This window comes from Melanotaenia boesemani, chromosome 4, assembly GCF_017639745.1.
Source record: "Melanotaenia boesemani isolate fMelBoe1 chromosome 4, fMelBoe1.pri, whole genome shotgun sequence".
In the NCBI taxonomy this organism is placed as follows: Eukaryota; Metazoa; Chordata; class Actinopteri; order Atheriniformes; family Melanotaeniidae; genus Melanotaenia; species Melanotaenia boesemani.
In genome coordinates this window covers 8,597,916-8,624,140 of record NC_055685.1, presented here as the reverse complement: position 1 = coordinate 8,624,140, position 26,225 = coordinate 8,597,916, and the positions used below count along the sequence as shown (strand labels likewise).

The window sequence follows — 26,225 nt, the reverse complement described above, 5'->3', positions numbered from 1 at the left end:
ATTAACTTTATTTAAACATATGAATCACGACAAAACTGAAGTCCAATGTGTGGTGAACATGCAAGGGGATGTTCAAATAAACAAGAAAAAGAAAGAAAGAAAGAAAGAAAGAAAGAAAGAAAGAAAGAAAGAAAGAAAGAAAGAAAGAAAGAAAGAAAGAAAGAAAGAAAGAAAAATAAAATATATTACAATACTAAGAAGCAACTATTTAGAAAAGCTTAACAGCTTTTGCTTTGAACATTAAGAGATTAATGTTTCATTTCAAAATTATAGTATATGGTACACTAATATTACTGTTTAAATTAATTATTTGATTAAGTTTAGTTGAATTATTTAATTAATCGGGCTTTTCATTAAAGATTTGAATACATCCCTGACTACTAAATACAAAGGCATATTTATTACATCTACAGATACTAAGGTACTATTGTCCTCTGTTGCACTAAAAACCTAAAAAGTCAAGAAACCTAAAGTAAATAAACTGCTTTACTGCTGGAGTCTCAAGTTGCAAGTTAACCACAGGATCAGATCGTGCAATGCTCAGAGATACAGTTTTAAAAAACATGTCAGACTCTACAGGCCTCAGTCAACATGTTAAATATTACAGTTAACAGCAGAGCAGAACTTCACATTAGGCAATGTCAATAAATTGCCTTGTGCCCCAGACTACCAATACAATGTCCAATAGAAGAAACAGTATTTTCACTTTTTACTTGAAAACTATGAGTTTCTTAGAAAGTTTCTGAAATGGTAGAGAATAAAAATGTTTAACTGATGAATGAATTAAAAGTAATATTGGAGCTGCCATATTTAAACTCCATGATAACTCAAAGAGTGCCGATCAGTAGTGTAAAGAGAAGAGGGGAGCAGATTTACAAGCAGTTGCTATTATATGCAAACGAAGAATGGGGAAAGACATGAACACACCGAGGCTCACCTACAGTAAAAAGAGGCTTATCTGGTTTTGTTACAGCCTATTTGAAAACTACGTAAACAGCATTAAAATTGTTGAGTCAAACTGCTGGAATAAAATGTTTAGAAAATTAATTGCAAATGTAAAGCATCTACAGCAGGGCAACTCAATTCGGTCCTACGAGGGCCGCAATCCAGCAGGTTTTCCATGTATCCCTGCACCAACACACCTGAGTCAAATTAATGAGTTATTGTGTAGAACCTGATTGGCTGTTAGAGCCACCTAATTTGACTCAGGTGTGCTGGTGCGGGGATACATGGAAAACCTGCTGGATTGCGGCCCTCGTAGGACCGAATTGAGTAGCCCTGATCTACAGTCTTTAATGTTGAATTTCATGACAAGTTATTTTTTTATTATCTATTTAATTTGGCTGATTGAAGACTACCAAAATAATAATCTAAAGTTATTAAATGAGGGTTGAAAAACAGGTTAAAAAAAAAAAAAAAAAAAAAAAAAAAATGGAAGAGGGCCCTGCAATGGACTGCCAGCCTGTCTAGGGAGTACCCTGCCTCTCGCCTGTTAATTGCTGAGATAGGCTCCAGGTCCACTAACTGGACAAAGGGTACAGAAAATGAATAAATGAATGAATGAATGAATGAGAAGGGCCCCAAATTATCTAACCCCATCTGGCTCAAGGTGGTTAAGTTATTGGATCACCATGCTTTTGCTTTCTACCTCAGTTTATGTTAAATAAATAATTACACATTGTATTATGTTGGTTCACAGCTTGTTTTTAAACTTTTTTAGACCTGGTAAGGGCCCCTGTGTGGTTTTACAATGCAGTGAATACAGCAAAGTAAATATCTTTATTGACAGTAAGTGCCATGTACCATGAAAAAAACAATCAGTGGATTACACAATTACATCTTAAGTGCTATTCATCTCAATACAAAACGAAACAGTTTTACAGTTATAACAGCAAAAATCTTTAACTTGCACTCACTGAGCTACCTCTCGCATGGATTCTAGTTTTCAAAAATCTGAATGGTTTGGTTGTGAACGATTACAAGTTTCACTTTGGTTGTAATAAATCTTCTAATAAGTCAACCTAAGGTTTAAAAACAAAAGATTTTTAGTAATCAAGTTGAACTCTGCCATCCAAGGAAGATGTGATGGGGTTTTGAGAAATAAATTTTAATGTGAACAATTAAAAGCATGCAACAATTTCCTTAGTGTACTAAAAAGAACAAAAGTGTCTCTTTAGAAAAGTTAAAAGAAGATGAATTCGTCTCACTCTTTATTTTTCAGCTGCTGGGATTCTCAGATGGTCCTTCAAAACTTAAGTCTTTCGATGTGTCCAAACACATCTGCTGATGTGCGTGTGTCCTTCTGTGTCTACTGAGGGAGTGGCTCCATGAAAACCTGCGACCACAGGTGAGGCACAGGTAGGGCCTCTCTCCTGTGTGTGTCCGCTGATGCTTCGTCATCGACTTGTACCGAGTGAAAGTCGCCCCACACTCGTTGCAAATATACTTCTCTGACTTAATATGGACGTTTTGCTCATGCTCTTTCATATTGCCCAGCTGTGAGAAGCCTTTGCCGCACACGGGGCAAAGATGAGGCTTCTCTCCTGAGTGAATCAATCCATGAGTATTCAGATCCTGGCGTGAGTAAAATCCTTTTCCGCAGATGATGCATTTGTACGGCCTCTCCCCCGTGTGGCTTCTCATGTGTCTTTTGAGCCCCTCTGAGCGCGAGAAGCAGCTCTCGCACAGCGTGCACCTGAAAGGCTTCTCTCCCGTGTGGGAACGGAGGTGCCGACGGAGCTCGGAGGCTTTAAAGAAGCGCATGCCGCAGTCCGGGCAGCAGTGAGGCTTCTCTGGCTGATCCTCGTGGGTCTTTTCGTGTGCTTTGCAGTGACCTGACTCGGAGAATCCCTTTCCACAGATGGGGCAGGTGAAAGGTTTCTCACCCGTGTGCATTCGCTTGTGGCGGACAAGTTTGTTCAGCTTACTAAATGTCTTCATACAGTATGAGCACTGATGGGGGACCCTCGGTTTCTTTGAGTGTGTGCGTTTATGCCTCTCCAGCTTCGAAGGCCTATTGAAGACTTTCCCACAGTCGGGACAGGGATGCTTGTTTGTTCTGTTGTGGCAGTTTTGGTGTCGGAGCAGCTTATCCTGTTGAGTGAAGCTCTTCTCGCAATGCGGACACTGATGAAGCGTTTTGGGCTCCCTGGAGTGGACTACTTTGTGCCTCTCTAGCTTTGACGGTCTGTCAAACATCTTCCTGCAGACGGAGCAGGAGTAGCACTTGTCTGATGTTCTGCTCTCTGGTTGTTTGGAGTTCTCAGGCTCAGATGCAGCTGAAGCATCATTGGAATCTGATTCTGGGATTACCTTAATTTCAGCAACTCCTGGACCTAATGGGACAAAAAGCAGAACATTGATTAGTTTTAGTCTGACAAAAAAAAAAAAACTTTATTTACAAAGGGGGAAAAAAAACAACTAAAAACAGAAAATCAAAACTGGGATTAATCAGAATGGTTACAATGGGTGAGTGGGGACTGATTAGAAATTCAATATTCAACCAATTTCTTAAACATTAGAACAAATCTCAACAGATTACAGAATTCCCTCAAACACAAATCGAGCCTCTTGAGGCAGACTTACTTCTAGTTTTCATTATCTGTATGACTTGTTATAACCAGGATCTCAGATTCCAGTCCCCGAAGGTTTTACATGTTTACCTGCTTAAATAAACCTGACTCAAATGAATAGGTCACCGTGCAGCATATGACAAGCTGTTGGATCCATTTGATTTGAATCAGGTGTGTTGCAGCAGACAAACATCTAAAACCTGCACAACAGTGGCTCTTAAGGAGTAGAGTTTGTAATCCCTGAGTTGTAGGCTCATACAATGCCTTATTCTGTTCCAGTAAAAAAAAAATCTTAAACATAGACAACTCGCTTTCACTTTGCTGTTGCATTTATTTATTTTTTATTTGTCCTTTACTTTGCCAGGAAAGTCTCCTTAGCTGCATGTACATGAAGCTCTTTTGATCCGATCAAAACTCCATTCAGAATAAAAATGCATCATGTAAACACCTCAGCTGATCCGATCGCACTCGATAGGAAAGAGTTTTCAATCTGACGGAGAGGGGTGGTTTAAATCTTTTTACGATCAGATCAGCAAGAAAAAAAAAAACCATTCTTATCATTTCTGTGGTGTATTTTGTTTCTGCTCATGGTGACGTAATGAGTTTAGAGAAGACAACAAAACTGTTCAAATATTTCTCCATGAAACGTAGCAACTGAGATGCTTTCCTTCTTCCAACAAGTCCTGGGGTCTCATTTATAAAACTGTGCGTAGGATTCTTACTAAAAGTGTACTTGCGCCCAAAACCGGAAGTTGGCGTACGCCATAAAATATTCTGATTTATAAAACCGTGCGTACGCACAGGTGCAAGCAATTTCCCCTTTATAAATCACACTCGTCCTTGAAGTTTGCGCAGGTGAATTTGGCTCATGTTCCGCCCACTACACACCCACTTTCCACCATAAATGGTCAATGCAAAGTACCTCAGCGTGTATTAAAATGAGCCAGCTGATCCATGTTGTGATCCATGAACAATGGCAACCGCAGGGAAGCGAACCAAAAAACGCAACTTCACAGAGGCAGAAATCGATGCATTAGTGAGTGAGGTGGAGAGTCGAAAAATTATTTTGTTTGGTAGCCACAGTAGTGGCGTGACAAATAAGAGTAAGTGTCGTGAGTGGCAACACATAGTTACCTCAGTTAACTCTGTGAGCGGGACAGAGCCTTGGTGATCACTGGGGAGGAGAATGCGTTGGTGGGCAAATTGATTATATGTTGATAGGAGATTTATTTTTCTTAGCTTTCTATTTATTTGGAAGGTCCTTAGGCTGTGTGGTTATAGCTCACCTGTGCAGCATATAACACTGCTGTTATGAATCCTTCTTATACTTTAAAGTATATCTATTCTCTATCTATTAATATTTGATATTTAGGGAAATTAGATGTGGAAGAGTGTAGCAGGACGCATAGACAGCGGAGACGGGTTATGAACTCTTGCCGGGTTGAAGTCATGCACGCTGACCAGTGAGCCGAAATCACATCTGCGGTCATACAGCCAGAGCGCAAAATTAATTGGAGACATGGTGACAGGACCCCACGCTGCCACAAGAGGACTCTGGATGCAGTGTGTTGTTAATTCCCCACCTCTCCATCTGTGTCGCCAATTCCCCCAGCCTCCAAAACCAGCGTACGCATGGGTCAGAGCTGCCGTGAAAGACCGCACATTTTCACGTCAAGTTTGTTTTTTATAAATCACAACCTTTGCGTGAAAAGAGGCGTACGCCAGTTTCAGGCCCCATTTTGTGCGTACGCAACGGTTATAAATGAGACCCCTGGTCACTAAGGCCACATAAATATTAAAACTCCACATAAAATAACCATTTAAATGTTATATAATCAAAAAGAGGCTAATATATTAAAACTATATTAAACAAGGTTTTTCTTCAGGGTAGTTCTTAAAAGACCCTTCACAGTATGTAAGGTGTGATGGGTGTGTACGATGATGGTATTTGAAGCTTATTCCATGAACAGGAATCATGGAAGAAAAAAGCCGTTCTTACCAGCTCCAACTGCACCCTGGGAACGAGCTGTGTTCATACCTGTGTTCAGTCCTGAATTCACTGGTAGGTGTGCAGAACTCTGCTGCCGTTGTTGTTTCTTTTTTTTTTTTTTTAAAGGTATATTTCTTTTTCTCTTCTAGAATTTTTCTCAATTTCATTAAAAAGAAAAAAAAATCAAAAACTTTTGGACTGGTGGATGAATGAAGTAGCGGACGGAACCAACGATTACCCTGACAAACTGACTGCACTCTTAATACTTCCTGCACCAAATCAAATTAAAATGTAACAGAATAGAAACTCATCTGTTCCTGGCGGGGCTAGAGCAAACTCACTAAATACAACAACTATCCAGAATAAAAAAAAACTTTATCGTATGTCTTTGTCAGAAAATAGTCTTGGACATGGCTTACATGCTAGAGAAAATAAAAGACAAAACACCCTCTTCAGTGTGCTGATGTAACCCAGCCGGAGTTAACTTTAATGGGCGTCCCTATACAGTCTGCTCTGGGCTGCCTGGACAGGTTTCCTGAAGCATACCAGTTACAAAATAATGGGAAATAAGGACTCCTGGCCAGGACGTAAACTCAGGGAATATACAGATATTTATGGATGCTTACTCCTTGAGAAACACAAAAGGCAACATTGGCTATGTTTACAAAGGTTTTACATCCATGAGTAAGAAATCAACACACTGTATCAGACAGCGGTGGAAAAAGAAGCTAACACAATCATTTCACACGAAGTTCGGCTAAAACTTCAGAAAAATACATCCTCCGTTACGAATTCTCTATTATAGCGAGATTATAGCTGTAAGAATCTATTTTGATATTTTATTTATCTATTTCGACCTGTTCCTATATTATAAGCAAAAAATAAATAAATAAAAATATCAGGACAAATTGGATAAAAAAGTGACAAGTGCAATAAAAATAAGAGAATATTATTGAAGAAACTGTTACTATTTAATTTCTAATAGCAGTGGGAACAGATTCATTTCTGTATATGTTTTTTTCTTGACATGAGTACTTCATAACAGCGGCCTGATGGTAGTAGCTGGAAAGAACTATGCAGGGTATGAGTAGGGTCGGTTGTGACGACAGAGTTTAAAATAATTTGCTTGCTTGATTGATGACCTGGGAAATCTTCAGACTGAAACAGTTTAAAATTAGGCAACAAAAAGCAACTTTAACAAATGCATAATTTAGTATATCAAACACGTTAACATACTGACAAAAGAAAGAAAAAGGTCTGCATGGGGATGGCCTCTTTTTGTTCTTGACAACCTACATCCTGGCCACTATAAGACACCCAGCTTTTTTACTGAATGCTGGTTTTTCTTTAAGTAGATGCAGCAATATAGCTATATATATATATATATATATTTTTTTTTTATTTTTTTTTTTACCTTTATTTAACCAGGAGGTCCCACTGAGATTCAAAATCTCTTTTTCAAGAGACCTGGCCAACGTAGCAGCCAAACCACGAAGTAAATGCAGGATACATATTATAATAATTTACATTTTCATAAAAAGGCAACAAGTACATACTCATAAAAACAGCTAAGAAAAAAACAAGCACATGTCTCCATCACCACATTCTTTAAGGAAGCTTTAAATTCATTTATGGACATAAGTGTTTCTAGTTTAAGATCTTTCTGTAGATTATTCCATCCCCAAGGTGCTGAATAGGAGAATGCAGTTTTTCCCAATTCTGTTGCAACTCTGGGAACATTAAAAGTAACCACTTTGAGGAGCGTAACTGATAGGTATTAGAGCAAACAGAAAGGAGGTTACAGAGGTATACGTTTGCCAAGTATTGCTTTATAAATGAAAATATACCAATTTTGGGAGATGTGTGTGTGTGTATATATATATATATATATATATATATATATATTTATATATATATATAAAATTGGTCTGAAGTTGAATGTTCACCACATGAAAGAAATTAAACTAACAAAAAAACAACAAATCATGAATACAATGAATACATACTGTCCTCTGAAGACTCTGTTTTAATGTCTGGTGTGTGGTCCGGGCCCATAGCTGCAGCCTGTTCACATGCAACACATAAACACACACACAGGCAAATTATGTCATCACATCACATTTTAGAGCAGTGAATAAAAATCAATAGTGAGAATGAGACTGAGCTTCAAAATTTATTTAGATGGGCATATAATAAACAGGAATGGTAATGATTTATTATCTGTTAGTAACTGAGTGATGCTGACAGTAACCCAACCTCTGTGAGCGAGTTGTTGTCTGACAGCTGTTCAGTTGCTTTTCCAGACTAATGCCCAAACTGTGTATTGATTTTTGGGACCTTTCACATTCAGAGGACCTCCAACAACAACGATAAACTGTAACATGATTTGAGCAGAGTCTGTAAATACAGATGAAGTCAGTGTATTTATGGACAACATCTTCAGCTGAGCAGCTGTTGCCAGCAGCTGGACTTATATCACTTCATTCATCAAGATATGGTATGGTTTTATAATATATGACAGAGGTCTTATTTGAACAAAAAGTAATTAAGCATTTTCATGCAATTTGTTAGGCTAATTATATTATTATTAATATATAATTCCCTTAAAAACAATCAATCAGTCATTTTGTTCATAATCCAAGTTAATAATAAAAAGCAGTTCCCTTGGCCTTTGGAAATATTTCTTCATTATTTCACTGATTTTACCCAATTAACTGCTAATTGCTTGTTGACTTGACTGTTCATTACGAAAAGTTTGAAGTGTAGAGGGTTATCAGCGCTCTCTAGTGGACAAACTATGCAACAGCAATGTTGTCTATAAACGATCAGCTTAATTTCACATTTCTGCATTTGCAACCGGTTTAAAGCCACATAACACCGTATTTTACAGCACATCACACTTCTGCACTGAGAGCAAAATAATTGAAAATGGATGTGTAAAATAGACAACAATGACTTGATAAAAACAATATTTAAAAAAAAAACTATTTGATCCTGTTACATTGTGCTGTTTTGTATGACAATAAAAAGTGTTTTAAATAATTATCCTTTTGCAAATAATTTAAAAATTTTCATTTAATTAATTTCATGAATAGGTCCTATCTCACTTGCCAAATTGATAAGAAGAGCAATTTTGTTACATCATTCAGTCACTTGTTTAATTTTTGTACCTTAAGTTTTCTATCTTAATGCAAACTGCACCGCACAAGTCAAAAATTACAACGTCCTTTCTCACAAATTTTCCTTATCAGTTTGGCACATATAATATTAATAATTTTACAAACTTTAACGCCATCTACCATCATCAAAACAACTGATTATTACTTTTGTGGGATTCACGTACAGCGACGCTAGAGCAAATCTGCTCACGGACAAAAACGTTTAATTAGAACATCAGCATGAAAACAGCTGTATGCTAACATGTTTGTGAACTGAGTTTAACACGATTCCGTGCATGAGAGAAGAAAAACGGCTGCCGTACGGATATCGCTCGTCATTATATACTTGCAAGGTAGAGATTCGATTGTTTTTTGAGACACACATACACACGACATACACATGACAACGTGCAACTAGATCATTACTAGCTAGGTTAGCTAATGCTAAGCTGGACGTGTTATGCTAACAACACACAGCAAACAGAGCACACTAGATTCAACCCGACCTCTCTACTTATTCTTAGGAGGAGGGTTTTACATGTTCTGTCTCCTTCAACTCAAAGCAAACGTACTTCACACAAAAGGAAGTTGCAGAATGAAAACCGCAACAGCAGCTCGCCAAATAAACCACAGCAGTTCTGGTTTGATGCGCGTTCCCATACGTGATACATTCACGGCGCCACGTAAGTAAGACAATGTATATCGGTGAATTAATATTAGTTACTTAACAAATACATACTGTTTACTGCTACCTAACTATATTATTTATACGGTAAAGGCCAGCTTTGAAATTTAGTAATAATATTGGAAAAACACATTTCCCTTTGTGTTGCTTTTATTTAAAACGAAAAACAAGCAGACAAAACAAAAATCAAACAAACAAAAACAAATTCAACCAACTCGTTTACAGTAGACATTTCCGAAACATATGCGGCATATAGATACTTTTTAACGCGTATATAAGTTGCATTAAATGAAGGTTTCTTATATTTTGTAACTCACCAAATCATATATTTTGCCAGCTCAGATTACAGATCCAAACGTTTACTATTTCAAATGGTCCTAGAACGTAGCACAAGACCTACGTAACTACAGAAACATGAACTGGGTTTGTGATATTGAGGAGTTTTCATAAGTAATACATTCACTAATTCATTGGATTCTAATAATCTATTTCTATGAAAATTTTTCAAGAACCCTTTTGGGGTATTTGAAAATAAAACACGAACGATTTACGTAATTTTTATTTATTTGTTTTTATGATGATGCCGCAATAGAATATGCAGTTACACAAACATCTTTTTTCAAAAGGAAAAACAATTTTAGATTAAATACCTGCTCTGCTTTTACAGTTGGTAGAGTGATGTGGGAGAGGGTGCTTGTCTTGCTTACATGTCCAAAATAAATTAGAACTCAATTATAGATAAATAATCACTAAAGTGAATCATCATTACACATTTTTATGCATTATTGTGGTTGATATAGTGTTGCTTTTTTTTTTTTTTTGTCCAATGTAGTATCCCATTTGTATGTCATCCACTTCTACACAACTGTGGCAATCAATAGATACATCTTATTAGTATCGTAGATACACACCTCATAAGTAAAACACGTGCTGAACAGTTTATAGCATTTGGAGCTCTGAGTTAAGAAAAGCTTTTTTTTTTCTAGCTGATACCCAATTTTTTGTATCAGTCTTCATCCAACTGCTTTGTAATCTTTGTATAAATTTATATTTCACAAAATGTATAATGGCAAATTGCATACAAATCAAGTTTACTTAAATATTATCAACAAAAACTGGCCCGGTAATGACTAAAAACACACTTATTAAGCTGTTTGTGATATTTTACTGTGAGGGAAAACACTGAGAGAAGTAAGCAGAGCTCTGGATGCCCCATGCTTCTACAGCCTGGATCTGGAAAGGCCCCTTGCAGAGGGAGCTGCTTCTGAATGTGTCACAAGGTTCAGTGTATCCTCCGTCTAAGTCTTCTCGCAAGCAGAGAGCGTGGCCCCCATCACCACCTGAAATACAACAAATACGTCACCATTGCTCACTTGCTGTTTAGAGCCCCAGTCTATACTGATGTATAAAAAAATATATAACTGTTAAGATTATAATTCTTCTCAAAGAGATAGTTCATGTTTTTTGTAAGTAGGGATATGTGAAGTACCATGCTGATCAGATCAAGTTCAATTTAAGAACAAATTTACCATTAAAAAAAAACTAAAACTTGAAATATTTCACACTAGGTCTAGAAAACACTATATTGTGATTTTCGCACCATGTTATTTTTGCATCTAATATCAATAAACTGTGCTGCAACACAACAATTTTTTGGGTTAACCTGTTTTAAATCTTTTTCAATTATCTATCATGTGAGCATCTTAACTGCTGTCTACTGCATAAAAATTCCCTATAGCACCTTTCTACAAAAGTATGTTTAACATACAAACCAATAATCAGCTGACTGTCATTGGCTGCCAGGAACATGGACGCCTCTTGCTCCTTTGGTCTCTTGGGTTCTTTGGCAGTCATGGGATCCTCTGATGGTGCAGTAAAAGGGATTGTGAGGTAGCTGGGATCCTTATGGGTCCCAGATGGACAAGTCAAAGTTGTGGTGATAAATGGGGGGTTCCCACTATTAGACACCTGAGTGGAGGCGTTGATGCTGATTTGGACCTGCTGAGGGGAAGCTCTTGGGGTCATAATATTGATCATGGCCCTCTGATAGCGCTCCATGCTGGGTCGGAGCTGAAAGAGTAGCATAAATTTTTGTTTAACCCTTATTGCAGTGTTAGGAATTGCAGAAGATCATAATAAATAAAATGTGCTGCATTTCAAAAAGCTAATACTCTCCTTAAATCCTTAATTACTGGACTAAAAAACATATGTGTGTGAAAGGAAGTGAGGGAGAATGTGGATGAGTGAGCGATGGAGGGAGGGAGCAAATAACCATTGGGTAAAAGGTCAATAAAAATGATTAATTAATTAAAGCAATATGGGGTAGAACTTGAAAAGCTTCTTCTTCTTCCTACTTCCTTCCAGACAAGTGAATGAACATTATTGTTCTAGTCTTTTTTCTATTTTTACTGTATCAATTGCGATTGAGAAATTTGGCTCTGCATTTTACCCATCTCTAGTAGATTTACTAGGAACAGTGGGCTGCCATATTTCAGTGCCTGGGGAGCATTTAGGTTAAGAGTATTTATTTATTTTTATTTTCTTGAGAAGAAAATCTTGAATTTTGAGAAAAAAATTGTTGCTATTAAAAAATAAAAAAGCTATAAAAACATATTTGCCATGCTCTGTTGGTTTCTAGTTCCACTAAACTAAACTAAACTAAACTAAACTAAACTAAACTAAACTAAACTAAACTAAACTAAACTAAACAGACCACAGAAGAACTGTGATCTGTGGGTCTGTTTAGTTTCTAGTCTCTTTGTCATTTGTATAGAGTTCTGGCTTGTTTCCTGTTTTATTTTGACGAGTTGTTTATATTTGTATTCAGTCATGTGACTCTACTAGGATCAGGTACTTTCAATGAACAAAGTGGTGGTGAAAATGACTGATGTGTAATTTAAATGGAAGTTTATGCAGCGGAAACTTCGAAAAGGTCGAGCTATGTGCATGGGCGCCCTCGCCTTTCTCTTCCTCCAGTCCCCTCCCACCCTTCTCCTCACCCCTCCCCACAACCTCCTCCCTCCATCACATCTTAACAGGTGACGGGAGAACAGAGGAAGCTTTGGCCCTGAAAGGCTGCAGGACCAGACAAGGTGTCCCCCTGGCTCCTAAAGACCTGTGCTGATGAACTCAAAGAGCCACTTCAATGGGTTTACAACCTGAGACTGCAACTTGGGGCAGTGCCCACCCTCTGGAAGACATCATGCATCGTTCCGGTTCCCAAGAAGAACCAGCCCAGTGAGCTGAACGACTTTGACCGGTGGCAGTTACATCACATCTGATGAAGACTGGAGCGGCTCATACTTAACCTTCTCAGGCCTCATGTAAAACACGCTGAGAACCCACTACAGTTTATCTACCGAGCAGAGGCTGGTGTGGAGGATACCATCCTCTGTCTTCTTCACCAAGCCCACTTGCATCTGGACAAGGGAAGCGGCAGTCAGGATCCTCTTCCTGGATGTTTCAAGTGCCATCAATATGATCCTGTCCCTTTACTCCATGTTCATCAGTATGCAAGTGGACCCCTCCCTGATTGCTTGGATATCCAGCTACCTCACCAACAGACCGCAGTATGTCTGGCTGAAGGACATCACGTCTGACACTGTGGTCAGCAGCACTGGAGCTCCTCAGGGTGCTGTCTTTGGCAGAGTCCAACCCGCACTGGAAATGAATCTGATTTGCAGACCAAGCTCTGGCACTGGTCGTACAGGGACCGGACAGCTTGTACAAGTGTTCTGGCACTCCATACTCCTGGAGCACCCCCCCACAGGAGTCCCTGGGGACGACGGTCGAACACCTTCTCCAAGTCCACAAAGCACATGTAAACTGGTTGAGCGAACTCCCATGCCCCCTCCAAGACCCTGAAGAGGGTGTAGAGCTGGTCCACTGTTCTATGACCAGGATAAAAATCACACTGCTTCTCCTCAATCCGAGGTTCAACTATCCTCTCCAGCACCCTTCAATAGACATTACCAGGGAGGCTGGGGAGTGTGATCCCCCTGTAGTTGGAGCACACCCTGCGGTCCCCCTTTTTAAAGAGGGGGACCACCACCCCAGTCTGCCAGTCCAGGGTAACTGTCCCCAATGTCCACGCGATGCTGCAGAGGTGTGTCAGCTAAGACAGCCCTACAGCATCCAGAACCATAAGGAACTCCGGGCGGACCTCATCCACTCCTGGGGCCCTGCCACTGTGGAGCTTTTTAACCACCTCGGCAACCTCAGCCCCAGAAATAGGAGAGCCTACGACAGGATCCCTGGATTATTCTTCCTCGTTGAAAGACATGTCGGTGGGATTAAGGAGGCCTTCAAAGTATTCCCTCCATCAACCCACATTGTCCTGAGTCGAGGTCAGCCCCCCCATCCCCCCTGTACACAGTGTTGATGGAGCACTGCTTTCCCCTCCTGAGCTGTCAGGTGGTGGACTAGAATCTCCTCATAGCCATCTGGAAGTCATTCAGCAACCGCTGAAGCTGCATTCTGCTTAGCCTGCTGATATCCATGCCTCTGGAGTCCCACAGGCAAAAAAGGCCCGATAGGACTCCTTCTTCAAGCTAGATCTCTCACTACTGGTGTCCACTAATGAGTTTGAGAATTTTCACTGTGACAGGCACCGACGACCTTGTACTATGTAAATGTACATTCACATAGAGCCTATTTGTATAAAAAAATATTCCATTTTCAGTATGTTGACTATGGCTTACCGTAAAAACAAAACACTCCCCAGTTCCAAAATATGTCAGTCCCTCAGAGTCCTGCTTTTTTCTTTCTGTTAAGTCTGTTGACAAGAATGCACCAAACACCTGAGGAATGGAGGGGAGAAAAATATCACACAACTGGCATAGCAAACTTCGGTTCTTCCCATATTTTGATTTATTTATATTTAACTTTCAAGTTAAATCAAAAGAAAAAGCACATACAATTATCAGGTATAATTCGATATTTACAGTGTAGCCTAATGTTACCTCTTCATCCACTGTTTTAATCATCAGGACTGCTGGTTCATGTCCTTCCACACGTGAATAGAGTCTAAATGAGACAGAAAACACTGGCTGCTTTTGAATTTCTATAAACTGATCAAATTGATAAATGTAGGAAAACTGTGTTTTGCCTGCATTTTGCATTTGGAAAACAGTGACTGTCAAATGAACTTAAAACCCTATCCCATCCAGAACTTCACAGTCATTCACAGTTGGGTAGAATTAGGCTTACAAATATACACAGTTATAAATGATTTAATATGTAGTTGGTGTGGATAAAACAAACAAAAAAACAAAAAACAAAATTCCCCATATTTAAACTTAACACTAAATGCCAACTGGTTGGTGGCCAGAATACAGCCAAAGCACAACAAAGTAAAACTACCATCACACATTTTCTGCTCCATGATTTGAAAATATGGACAAATAAACCTGTAAGACACTGTTTTTATGAGCCAAATTTTGTCAGACTGAACAGCTAATGACTTTACTTTTGCACTTAATGGAAATATGTCAGTGGTGCAAAGAATTCATCTGCTGCTGCTGTGACATACAATTACGAAGAGAATTTGATAGATTTTATAGAAGAGACAGCATGGTTTTTCAAATGGTGATCAGATCATAATGACATCTCTTTCTATTAAATACTTTGGAGTCCGTCTGGTGATATTGGAAGAAAATATATTCTGCTATGTAGCCGAGGATTATTTATGTGTGGGAACAAGATCTTATTGTGTCGTCATGAGTTGCTAAGTCATGGCCACATGTTATTAATAAATCAAAAACTCGCCAAATGGCTGCATTTAGGTTTAGTTTGAAACTGTCAACCTAAGCTTTTAAATGAAGTGTCTTATATGACTCTGCTCCATCACATCAGTTCACAGAATTTCATTTTAATTCATCCAAAGTTTAAAATAAAATTTTTAAAAAATCAACATGTGTTCTATAGCCATAAAGGAGCTTGTCCATTACCTCGTGGCCACTATTTTATTATCACTTTCAACACATAACTATATTTTCTATCAATGTCAACAGCATAACAACATATCAAACTTATTTTTTAGGCAGTTACTTTTTGGAGCTAGGTAAACAAAGGAACAAAGCTTACTTACGAGGCCAGACTTCTTCCGTGTTCAGCTGAACTGAACAACCTAACGGGACTGAACAGGGCAAAACGCTCTGGGATCCAGGCCCAGACGACCCTCATCTCCGTCTCTGTTACAACGCCAGAGCTGAATTTGTGGAAGTCAACAGGCCCCACTGTCTGCCTTTAGGAGCATTAAACACAGTGATGATTTGTGAAAATGGGATTCACCCGAGTCACAACCTGAATAATTAGTTTTCTACAAATATTCCACGCTTCATAAGAAGTTCTGTTCCAACAATTATTGTTTACATTCTAGCCTCTCATTGGTGGATCTACTGGAATGTGCACCTGCCTCTTTTGGTATGCGCCAACGCCTCTCTGCATCAGGAAATTCTTGTTGGCATTAAACAGGAGGTTAAGCTCTCTCCGTGTAGCTATTGGAATCATAAAGGCTTTTTCAAAGAGTTTCTCGGCCGTGCAGTGGCGAGATACGTTCTGCACGAAACTTTTCATGTCCGTTCTGAAATCCTCCACATCTGCCACTCGAGATGACACAGATACCTTGTAGAGATCGAGCAAAGCCAATGCCACCCTGCAAAGAGTAATACTGAAATGTTTCTTGTTTACTTTTTCACCTAAATTTTTCTCAAGAAAATGTTATGCCATGTACAGACCTGTAGAGAACCTTGTAGCCTTCCAGGAGGTAAACATCCAAAACTCTGATGGCATATGTGAATGGAAGGTCCGCAAAAATCCACATGATCCAGTCAGAGTAAAACTCAAAAAGGTTCTGGTGAGAGCTGGCGATAAGCTTACGAATCCCTCTGCAACACCTGTTGGCAAGGTCCCCGAATGTCATGCAGGAAGCACGGTAGGTGAGGAAAGTCTGGTCAATGTAACGCTTATTGGGATCTTTGTAGCAGATAAGTCGGGACACACTGTAGAAACATTCAGCTTCATCCTCGCTGAAATGGAGGATGAGCGCGACCAAGGCAGGAAGGATGGGACAGAAGCTCATGTCTGGGAAGTAGTCGCCAATGCAAAGAAGGATCTTTCTGACAGAGTTTAAGCCTGCTTTGTTGAGACAGTATCTGGAAAGAACAATAGTATGCATGGATTACTTTGGTCAGAAATGGAGAAGTCAGCACATAACATGTCACGGGCAATTATACCACTTGTGTAAAGTGTACACAAAGCTGGTCTTTAGAATAAACACAGTACAAGGTGTGTGTACATGTGGGGCCTTTAAATGCTTAGCAGTTTACAGTTTAAATAACTTTTCTCTCTCTCTCTTCTTTTTTTTAGGGATATGAGTTATTGTTAAAGGTAAGGCATAGCCTGATAACGAATGGCCGTAAAATCCTGAATCTGTACCATAAATCTATTATAATGCACGAAGCCATGAAAGATTTTATTTAATCTAACGTTTTTTTTCATCATAGAGTAAATTATAATAATATTCTGCAGTCTCCTTTAATTAAACCCAAATTCATCTTTAATTTAAAAAGCCTGGTCTTATGAAGTAGGTTCTATCAGTGAGTCCCTCCCTGTCATTTCACACCATACAATGAAAGGACACCCTCACCCTTCATTTGTGCCTTAATCCCATGTTGTTTATTGTCATCAGTGCAAATACAATGTAAATATTGGATAGGTTGTTCTTTATGCTGTTTAATTTTATACATCTGATTAATGGTGAATATCTTAATTTTATTGTTTCTGTAGATTTAAATATGATGTTTTTGAATATTAACATCCATCCATTCATTTTCTATTCCTGCTGTTCCAATTCAGGGTTTCAGGGCCGGAGGCTTTCCAATCTACATTTCTGGCTATTACTAACCTGTGGACATAATTCCCACATCTTGGTATTTTGTGGTTATAAATTAAAATATTTTCTACCAATCTTTTCAGACAGGTTGCTTATTTATTGTATGAATATTTATATACACTTTGTCAGTGTTTATTCATGAACTGAGATTCATAATTTCATCTCCAAGGTGGCTTTTAAAGCATTTATCCCAGATTGCTAACCCTTCCTTTTGGCTTCCTTCATGTGTCTCATTCAGTCTTTGTGTCTCTCTTATATCTTGTAAATTTGTTTACTTAATCTGATGTTTAGATTATTTAGTTTAGATTTAAATTTTATTTATTTATTTTTTATACAGCCTTTTTGTTGCCGTTCCCTCAAAAGTCTTGCCATGGTTAAATAAAGGTTAAATAAAATTACAATAATAACATCAATATTAAAATTCTGCTTCACTCATGGTGTTATTTTAGCTAACATCCTTTAGCTTTGTTATGTGAAGTGCAAAACTCCCTCGACACTGGTTCAGCATCATGATAAAAAAAACAACAACAAAAAGGTCAGAGGTTTCAGAGCAGGTAGCTACAAGCTTGTCTAGCTGGTCAACTCCAAGAGTTCCTGCAACATGGTCCTAAAAACCTACTCAGTGATGCATTATTCAACCAGGGATTAGATATTACTTATCATATAAAAGTACCTGGGTATTTCTCCATCTTCCATGTACTCAGGGACTGGATGGTTGCTCTTTTTTTGCTCCCCAAAAAGCTTTTTGGCCAGCTCATAGTAGACATCTCTGTCTGGAGCGACAGCCCTGTTGGAGACAACATCAATACACAGTCAAATAATTTGATTAGGTGAGATTAAATTGAATAGTACTGCAGTACAACCAATCAAATGAATGTTTTCATGCTAAACACTTTACATTTCTGATCTTCACTTTAACAGTTTTAACCTGGAATTGATGCTGTGGATGATGTGATAATACGCTTTGGCCCTCAGTGTGTGTGGCATGGCCCAGAACCCCTCACGGCCCATAGTTTTCAACTGCTGGTGGCTACTCTTCAGGATCTGCTGGTATCGTATCGCTGCTTCAGGATCAATCTTCTCCCAGTCCACAAACTGTCCATACTTCATTCCAGAGCTGGAGCAAATCTCCCAGTTGTCCAACTCAGAGATGGTCATCATGAATACTGACTTGACATGGACTCTAGAGGCTGAGTGAGAAATAAACACATATAGCTTTAGTATGTATTTTCTTCTAGAAGAAGTGCTAATGTTTTACTTTTTCTCTCTGGTAGTTAAATATGCATTCTATTCTAAAACATTATTTCATTACCATCTTTTGAATGCTTGCTTGGTTTGGACTTGACTCTCTTAGGGGTGACTTGAACACCAGACCCATACTTTTTTCTGTCCTCATTTCTGGATACTTGATTCCTGAATAATGAGCTTTCTTTACATCTCAGCTGACTGGTTCGTGAAGAGTTTCCCGGGTCATAGTCAAAGCGCAGCTCAGATGATTCATAAGAGTAAAAAGACCTAAACAAGATTTTATCCAGTATATATTATATATATATATTATTCAATCAATAATAATAGTTGTTTGTCATGTTGGGTATGTTCTATCACAGCTTTGAAACACAAATTTGTATAATTATTATTAATACAATTAAGTAAAATACACATTTCTGTCTGTTTATTAATCTAATATGAAAAATAAAACAGCACAAGCCTAAAAGTTTAAAAGGATAACATACCTTGAGCGAGGACGTAGGCTGGTTTCCTCTTTTTTTACCTGCAAATCATTATTGTTACTGTCCTCTGGGCTATAAGAGGAATGGGTCCGTTGCCTTCTGCCTGCAGGCACAGATTTCAGGTCTTGATCAGAGGATGTGGGGGAGGTAGAATTAATGTTTTCAAAATTGGAGAACTCCAGCACCCTCGGAACATGAATCATCTCAAGTCTTATTGTTAAATTAGGGCTCTTCTGACCAGATGTGCTTTCAGAAGCTGAGATGTTTTTATATAAGCTAGAGACTTGCAGTCATGTGACTGGAGCTCGTTTTGTTTGTGGTGATTCAGGCACTGAAGGGAAAAGTTCCATTGATTTTCCAGTTTTAACTCTGGCAACACACAATGTGTGTTTCTGAGAAATCTCTGAACAACATCCACAGAGCCACCCTCATCCATCAGAGCGACAAAAACAGCACATCCAATTGCCAAAGAAAGAAACAAAACACCCCCCTCCCCCCTTTTTATACGCATATATATCATCAGCTGTCCTCAATAAACTTTCTACATTGCATTCACTCACTTCTCACTATCAAACTCCTCTAGCTTTTATAATTACCAAACAGCTGAAAGATATTTGAGAAATAAACCATCACACCAAATCAATTTTTTTTAATTAAATGAGGGCAATCAGATGGTGGCTGTATTCCAAGAAGTCCTCCAAAGTCTATTATTTTGTACAACATATATGTTTTCATTCAAACACAACCATGCTTGGTTACAAAACATAAAACCTCTCAGATAACTTACCTCATACATGGGTACTACGTGTGATGCCACAATAAGAAAAGAAAAAAAAAGTGCTCTTCACTTACTGAGGCAGATGTAAACAAAAAGTATAAAAAGTGAAGAAACATTTCTCATATATTTGTGATTCAGACTATTATCAATTTGTGGATGATATGGTATCGTACTGGTTTCGGTGATACTTGCCCTGGATTTACTTGGTATTGGATTGTGCATGGTAGGGCCCCACGGTCTTCGCTGCTAATGTGCCTGAAAATAGACTATATGTGAATATTTCACTTAGTTTATACTCTGATTTTCCTCTGCTGCACGTCACTGTGCTTTTCCTTTGCTTTTCACTGACTTTGACACTGTGTCACATCCATCTTTTTAACAGAAAATGTTGAAACACACATACACAGATGTTAAAATTTGACTAATCAGATAGTGATCCACATGCACAGAGATTTGAGTATTGAGGAGAAATCTGTGTGTTCATCCAATTTCTGATTACTTTCATTATCTGATAAAGGATATCAGATTATTATGTTTACACAGTCACTTGAATTATCTGGTAACCCCAGAAATCAGATGATTAAGAGACTATAGGTGTACATGTAAATGGGCTCCATGTTCAGTTTCTCAGGAGATGGGCAGGGGGCGTTCCCACAGAGTTCTGTGTTTCTGCTGCTGTTGGGTTTTCACAGTCTGGCCAACCTGATCTCATAGAAATACGTAAAATATATAAATAAATATAGGACATCCATAATATTTATAGGGTGCCTAACCCCACTACTCGGCCTTCAGCTTTAGGTGATCTAAAGAAGCAGAAGCTCTGATAGTCTCTGTGGGTACTAACACTGAACATGACTTTCTGCTACACCACCACACTGTAGTGACACTGTGGTGCTGCTACACCACAGTGTCAACAGACAGGCCTCCCTTTAACATTCCACTGGTAAGCTGGTGCTGTGGGCATATAGGGTTGGGGTTTGTCTTGCCTGTGGCCCCTGCACTGCGACCACCACAGACCACATGTCCTTGCCTCGGGGTACCCCTATGCAACTCTCAATCTCCTCTAACAGGTTACCTGGGAGAACCTTAATTTGTTCCACAAGAGACTTTCACAGATGAGCCATTGCATGTTGCTGGTCTTTCAACTGCCCCAAATAGGCTGTGGTTATGCCTAACTAGGCTGGATCAGTGACCCTCTGGGTGACTGAAATTTTAATTCTAAGTTCTTGTTCATGGCTTGGGCCTCCTTCCAGGCATCCCTAGCTGGACCATGCTGCAAATTTCAGTATCAATCTGATACCAAGTAAATCCAGGGAAAGTATCACCAATACCGATACGATATGATACTGATACCTTTTGCTTGAAATTTCACACTTGTTTAATAATTTTGCCTTTAGTTATTGATCATGATTATGATCATAATCACAGTACAAGGATAAAACATTTTTATTAACAAACTGGCATAAGTGAGAAACTTCAATTTAAGCTTCTTTTGTTGTTGGTAAACAATATAAGATAACAACATCAACAATGTAACAAAATAATAACATAATTCTGTTATGCCCTTTTATCACATAATTGTTTAAAAAAAATCAACTCAGCAGTGCAAATGAGCCAAATAAAAGCAAAACCTGCTAGTGGTTGACTCTCATTCACATTCTTTGTTTTTTATGCCCCCAAAGCACTCTGTAAGAAAAATATCTCATCATGCTGGTATCGAACAGTACTGATGCTAGCCTTGGTATCGATGCTATCGATATTTGGATTGATCTGCCCAGCCCTACCCTAAAGGTTAGGCCCCCATTTTGCCACAACCTTCGTGGCAGATTTAAAATACAGGTTTTGTAAAATATCTAAAACCTTCCTTCCAGTTTTTATCAACAGGTTTCACCAGCTGCAGCTCCTGTTTAGCCTCCACTTCCAGAGCCCAAAGTCTGCCTGCTATAAACTCTGTGTGCCCCCAGCATGACCTCCACCTAAACCACTCATTCTGGAAGTTGTGTTCGGTCCTCACTGAGTTTTGGGACCCCAGAGGTCCCCAAGAACCATGGCATAATAAATTGTTTTATAAGCATATATTACTACCCTGAGCATAGTCATCCGTCAGCAGTGGAGCAGGTATCCTGATGACATTACCTTGGGTTGTTTAAGGTTGTGTTGACTAGTCTATTTTTTCTTTTTTTGTACAGGGCCAGTAAGTTTTAGCATTTAAGACTAAATTATTTAGAAAGTGTTGAATCCTGGGCTTTACCTGGTCAAGGATTCACATGTTCATTGATTTGAGAATGATCAGGAGAGAAAACAGAAAATTTCATTCAAAAAGATTTATTATTACCATTCAGGTTCCATTAAAAATTGAATGTGCTGGTGCAGAGCACTGGTCGTTCTCACTAGCAAGCAGACAAAAAATGTGTCTTCGCTCACGAGGAGAAGGACAAAACTTAACTAGAGCCCCAGTGGTTTTATGCAGGTCCAAGGCTCACCACACCCAACATCTATCTCCAGGTTGGCTTACCTGGCAGAGTTTCTTGTTATGAGTCATTGCTCTTCCATCTGGACCTGTGTGTGACTGGAGACTCACAGAGAGTTTGCACACCATCTTCTGCAGTTATTAAAATAGTTTCATGTGCATGCGTGTCCTAAGCCTGTATATCTACTTTGTTATATGAGAAACATTTCACCGTGTAAATAGGCCGAAGTGTATCACACAATATACTGAGCTGATTGATATAATCCTACAAGCTAATAAATGTTTATCACACAAAATAGTGTAACATACTGGCTATAAAAGCTTTTCCTTCATTTTTTTCATTGCAATGCTGTTGCTTTGTTATTTTGAGATAAGAAAGCATAACTCCTCAGAGCAATGAATTATGTTTGTTGTCTCTTTGTTGCCTTTGTTTGTCTTCAGAGCTCTGATTATCATGTTTTTGATATTAGATATCTTCAGATAGGTTATCCGAATAAAAAACTGAACACTAAGCAAAGTTATACAAATATGTAGGTGTATTTTCTCCAAGAAAATTGATCATATTTTTTAGATGAAGGCTTCTCAACCTTTCCAGTACAAAGTGGACCCGGGGCCCAGTCAAATACTAACCAGTATTTAATTCAACTCTTGGTTATTTATTTAATAAATGTAATCTTGAAACTCATAATTAGGTTTTTATTTCATATACTCTTTATCTCATATCCATGACTTTAAATCTAGTCATTTTGACTTTGAATCTCATAATGATAACTAAATCTCATTATTATGATTTTTTTATTAGGACAATTATAACTTTGAATGGTGACTTTTTTAATCTCTTAATTGACTCTCTTGATTGAATCTCATAAATGAGTTTTTAATATAATAATTATGACTTCAAATTGTGTCAGAATTAGGCTTCCATACCTTCCTGTCTTTATCGCTGCTGCTACTTTTTCTAGGTGGAGGAAGGTGATCCGGATGTAGCAGTTTTTTTTTTATTTCGCTCTCTGTCTTCAGAAAAATAGTTATTAGTAATGTTGAGTTGACTTGTTTTAAATTCTGCAAACGCTAAATAAATATTTTTACGTACTGAAAAACGTTAGACGCACGCAGGTCACATTTCACTCGCCATAGAACGCAGCGCTGGTGTCTACTGGGCCTCACCACGTGCCGTAGTGACATCACATCCAAAACAAGAGACGGCTTGCTGGTGGTTATTGTCGAGCGGCTCAAACTCAAAGGGGGATTTCTTCCCGTAGTTTACTTTTATCACGATGTCGCAGGATCCCTGGTAGGTTATGCCTTTGAGTGTTAGAATAAACTCTCTCGGGTGTATCATGGACGTCAAGAAATGTAGTTTTCTGCGTCGGTAGTTGTTGTCTGCCCAGTTAGCTAAAGTTGTTAGCTAGTTCCTGATTAAGATTAGCCAAACACAACTTTCACTTTTTACAGGATAATTACTTATTAGTAATCACACAGAGTGTTGCTTTTTTAGTATTAATTCTTTTGATAAATTTTGTAACCACGGGCTATACAAAAATGTTAAATTGTGCCTACTTTTTTATATGATTAACTACAAACCAAGCAAAACTACACAGAATGACGCCGAATTAAATACAAATGAGTGGAGTTTAAGCTTTTGATTCTTTGGGTCCTTGTAGTGTTTTCATATAGTAAATGAAGTGTTCACATTATTAGCAACATCTTCAACAAGGAAATTCCTAAATGTTGAACATGTTGCCCAAAATTGGTGTTGCCATGATTGAAATAGTCTTTAAAAGTTGAATTGAAAAATATGAATATAGCAAATACTAACGTGTTATATTCTTATTTCTCCAGATTTGTCTATGGCTGCTTACTTGATATACTTATACTTATATATGTAATTAATCTACAGGTTACAGAATTATGATGCCACTTGTCGTCTGGCACAAGAAATAGCAGAAAATATCCATGAAAGGAACAAGCAGCAGAGAACAGGGGGGAACCCTGCAAAAGTAAGTTACTGTCTGTCTTTAAGCAACAAATAAACTGATACTGTGTTCAACAACGTGAATGCTTTATCTTTTCAGTTAAACATGACTCTACGGGCGTCACTCCAGAAGCTCAAACAGAATATTGCCCAGCTCAAAGAGGGCTTGTTGCGAGCCTCGTCCTCTCGGCGCATGTATCCTTTGCTCTGGCAATGTACCAAGCTCTTCAAGTCATAAGACTGAGATTACAGTCTGGGCTTGAGCTTGTTTCCAATTGCATTAACACTGGTGTCCCCATAGAGGGCGATATAGTTTAATAAAAAGGAATCTCTTCACACATTCTTAACTAAAAGAAATGTCAGAAATGCTGTTTGTCCACAAGCATTAAAGTAACTTTTTGATCTTAACCTGGCCTTATCAGAATGCAGTCTGAAGCTGACAGGAGGCAGAATCTAATTGATGACCTGCTAACTAGAGAGAAACAGCTCAACGCTACTTTCAAGGGAGACATCACAGAGCCTCAACCCACCAGGTATCAACATCTGGATAAATAAGTTCATCCTAACTGGGATAAAATGTTCAGAGAATCTGTTTTTCAAATCTCATCACCTTTTGCTATTTAGAGGTGGGAAAACATGATTGAGATTAAACAATGAGATCCACATCTTAAAAATTTGGCTGTATCACAACATTTTAATGCATACATGCCCTTCCATTCTCCCTCCCTTAGTTTCTGTCTGTCTGTAGGGCCAAACCAAACATAAGCTTGTGATGTTTGGGGGGGGGGGCATTCTGCTTAGAACATGCCATCCTTTAATTTGTGATCTCTCTTTCTGAATTCTTTCTTTTTTTTATTATTATTAAATCCAACTCTATGGCTGCCCAATTAAAAATAATGATTTCTCATTTTCTTGTCTATGTTCCTGACCAGAGGGGTCATAGACTCTGTTCTCTGCTTTGATGAGACGTTACCGGTCACTAACTTTCTGTGAAAGTCTTTGTACATCCGGTATGACCCCGTGTGCTGTGACCTATCCCCGTGCCATCATTTGGGAGGAAGTCTGTATATCTGCCATTTTGACAGCTTCGTGATTAAATCTTTTTCATTAGATATGCTCGCTTTGGGCTGTTGATCACACACTTGGCACCTCCTTGAAATCCACACACACATTTTTATGATGAATGAGTGTGACTTAATGAATCAGGACAGAAGAAATTATTATTATTTTGTTTATAAGTTAGGATATACTCTACAGGTAGTTGAGATAAAGAGTTGGAAAAGAGAATTGATATATTTGTCATTTGATGAAATGTCAGTGAGGGAAGTAACAGGTTGTCATTACGTTTAAGCTAGCATGGCACAGGTGATTTTTGTTTGTACAGTAAGAGGAAATTATGTCATGTTGTTAATTCTCATTTAATTGGGCTTGTAAACGTTTTGAAATGGTGTTTTAAAAACTACAGGCTACATGCATGGACATAAAAACATCTTGTGCAGCACATAATGTCTTTGTGGTCAAAGATATTATTTAAAATTAAATGAAAAGACCACAGTAGAAGGATTTAAATATGTCTGATGCCTTGACATGAGAGAGCCTTTTTCTGATATCCCCCTCAAACTTTGGTTTTTGGATTGATCTACTTAATGGAGCTTTGCATGGGCTTTCATGTTTCAAGACCACACACCCAATTGCATAAAAGTCTTCGTAAAAAGAAGAAAAAAAAATCTCAAGCGACATTTGCTAATAAATTAGCTTGGCATACAGGAATCATGTGGTTGTGTGGTTTTTAGTTTTCTCAGTGAGAGAGACCTGCGTTTAATAGTGATATGTGGTGGGTAATTTGGATTTGAGGGTAGACGTTGGACCCATTCCTGCTGTGTGGTCTGCTGAAGACAGAATGTGGGAGGGGATGGATTGGCCATGCTTGGATGATCTAAGCCACTTTTTCTTTTCTTTATTTTGGGGGTGAG

General features: G+C 38.4%; 3 protein-coding genes across 3 annotated transcripts in view; 1 reads left to right on the top strand and 2 right to left on the bottom strand.

Moving 5' to 3' along the window:
- Positions 1-1,764: 1,764 nt before the first annotated feature.
- LOC121637785 (zinc finger protein 239-like) lies at positions 1,765-9,379 on the bottom strand. Its single transcript, XM_041982063.1, has 3 exons — positions 9,293-9,379; positions 7,569-7,626; positions 1,765-3,335 (listed from the first exon to the last, which is right to left on the bottom strand). The coding sequence occupies exons 2-3, from the start codon at positions 7,615-7,617 to the stop codon at positions 2,218-2,220; spliced, it is 1,167 nt and encodes a 388-aa protein (XP_041837997.1). The 5' UTR covers positions 7,618-7,626; positions 9,293-9,379; the 3' UTR covers positions 1,765-2,217.
- A 572-nt stretch (positions 9,380-9,951) lies between these two features.
- LOC121637781 (TBC1 domain family member 24-like) lies at positions 9,952-19,267 on the bottom strand. Its single transcript, XM_041982055.1, has 11 exons — positions 19,033-19,267; positions 18,612-18,814; positions 18,228-18,489; positions 17,973-18,086; positions 16,143-16,559; positions 15,817-16,060; positions 15,494-15,645; positions 14,367-14,430; positions 14,106-14,204; positions 11,178-11,475; positions 9,952-10,745 (listed from the first exon to the last, which is right to left on the bottom strand). The coding sequence occupies exons 1-11, from the start codon at positions 19,230-19,232 to the stop codon at positions 10,570-10,572; spliced, it is 2,229 nt and encodes a 742-aa protein (XP_041837989.1). The 5' UTR covers positions 19,233-19,267; the 3' UTR covers positions 9,952-10,569.
- A 4,172-nt stretch (positions 19,268-23,439) lies between these two features.
- stx8 (syntaxin 8) overlaps positions 23,440-26,225 on the top strand; it is a 58,531-nt gene continuing 55,745 nt past the window's right edge. The window contains exons 1-4 of the mRNA XM_041982070.1: positions 23,440-23,571; positions 24,178-24,277; positions 24,353-24,447; positions 24,675-24,785. Coding sequence (XP_041838004.1) covers positions 23,555-23,571; positions 24,178-24,277; positions 24,353-24,447; positions 24,675-24,785 — 323 coding nt within the window. The 5' untranslated portion in view covers positions 23,440-23,554. The remainder of the gene's footprint in view (positions 23,572-24,177; positions 24,278-24,352; positions 24,448-24,674; positions 24,786-26,225) is intronic.

Coding starts and splice junctions, on each gene's coding strand:
- LOC121637785 (XM_041982063.1), bottom strand. CDS start 7,617: ATGGGCCCGGACCACACACCAGACATTAAAACAGAGTCTTCAGAGGAC. Junction 3,336..7,568: donor AACAGAGTCTTCAGAGGACA/GTATGTATTCAT, acceptor TTGTCCCATTAG/GTCCAGGAGTTGCTGAAATT.
- LOC121637781 (XM_041982055.1), bottom strand. CDS start 19,232: ATGATTCATGTTCCGAGGGTGCTGGAGTTCTCCAATTTTGAAAACATT. Junction 18,490..18,611: donor AAGCAAGCATTCAAAAGATG/GTAATGAAATAA, acceptor TTTCTCACTCAG/CCTCTAGAGTCCATGTCAAG. Junction 16,560..17,972: donor GAAGATGGAGAAATACCCAG/GTACTTTTATAT, acceptor TGTTCTTTCCAG/ATACTGTCTCAACAAAGCAG.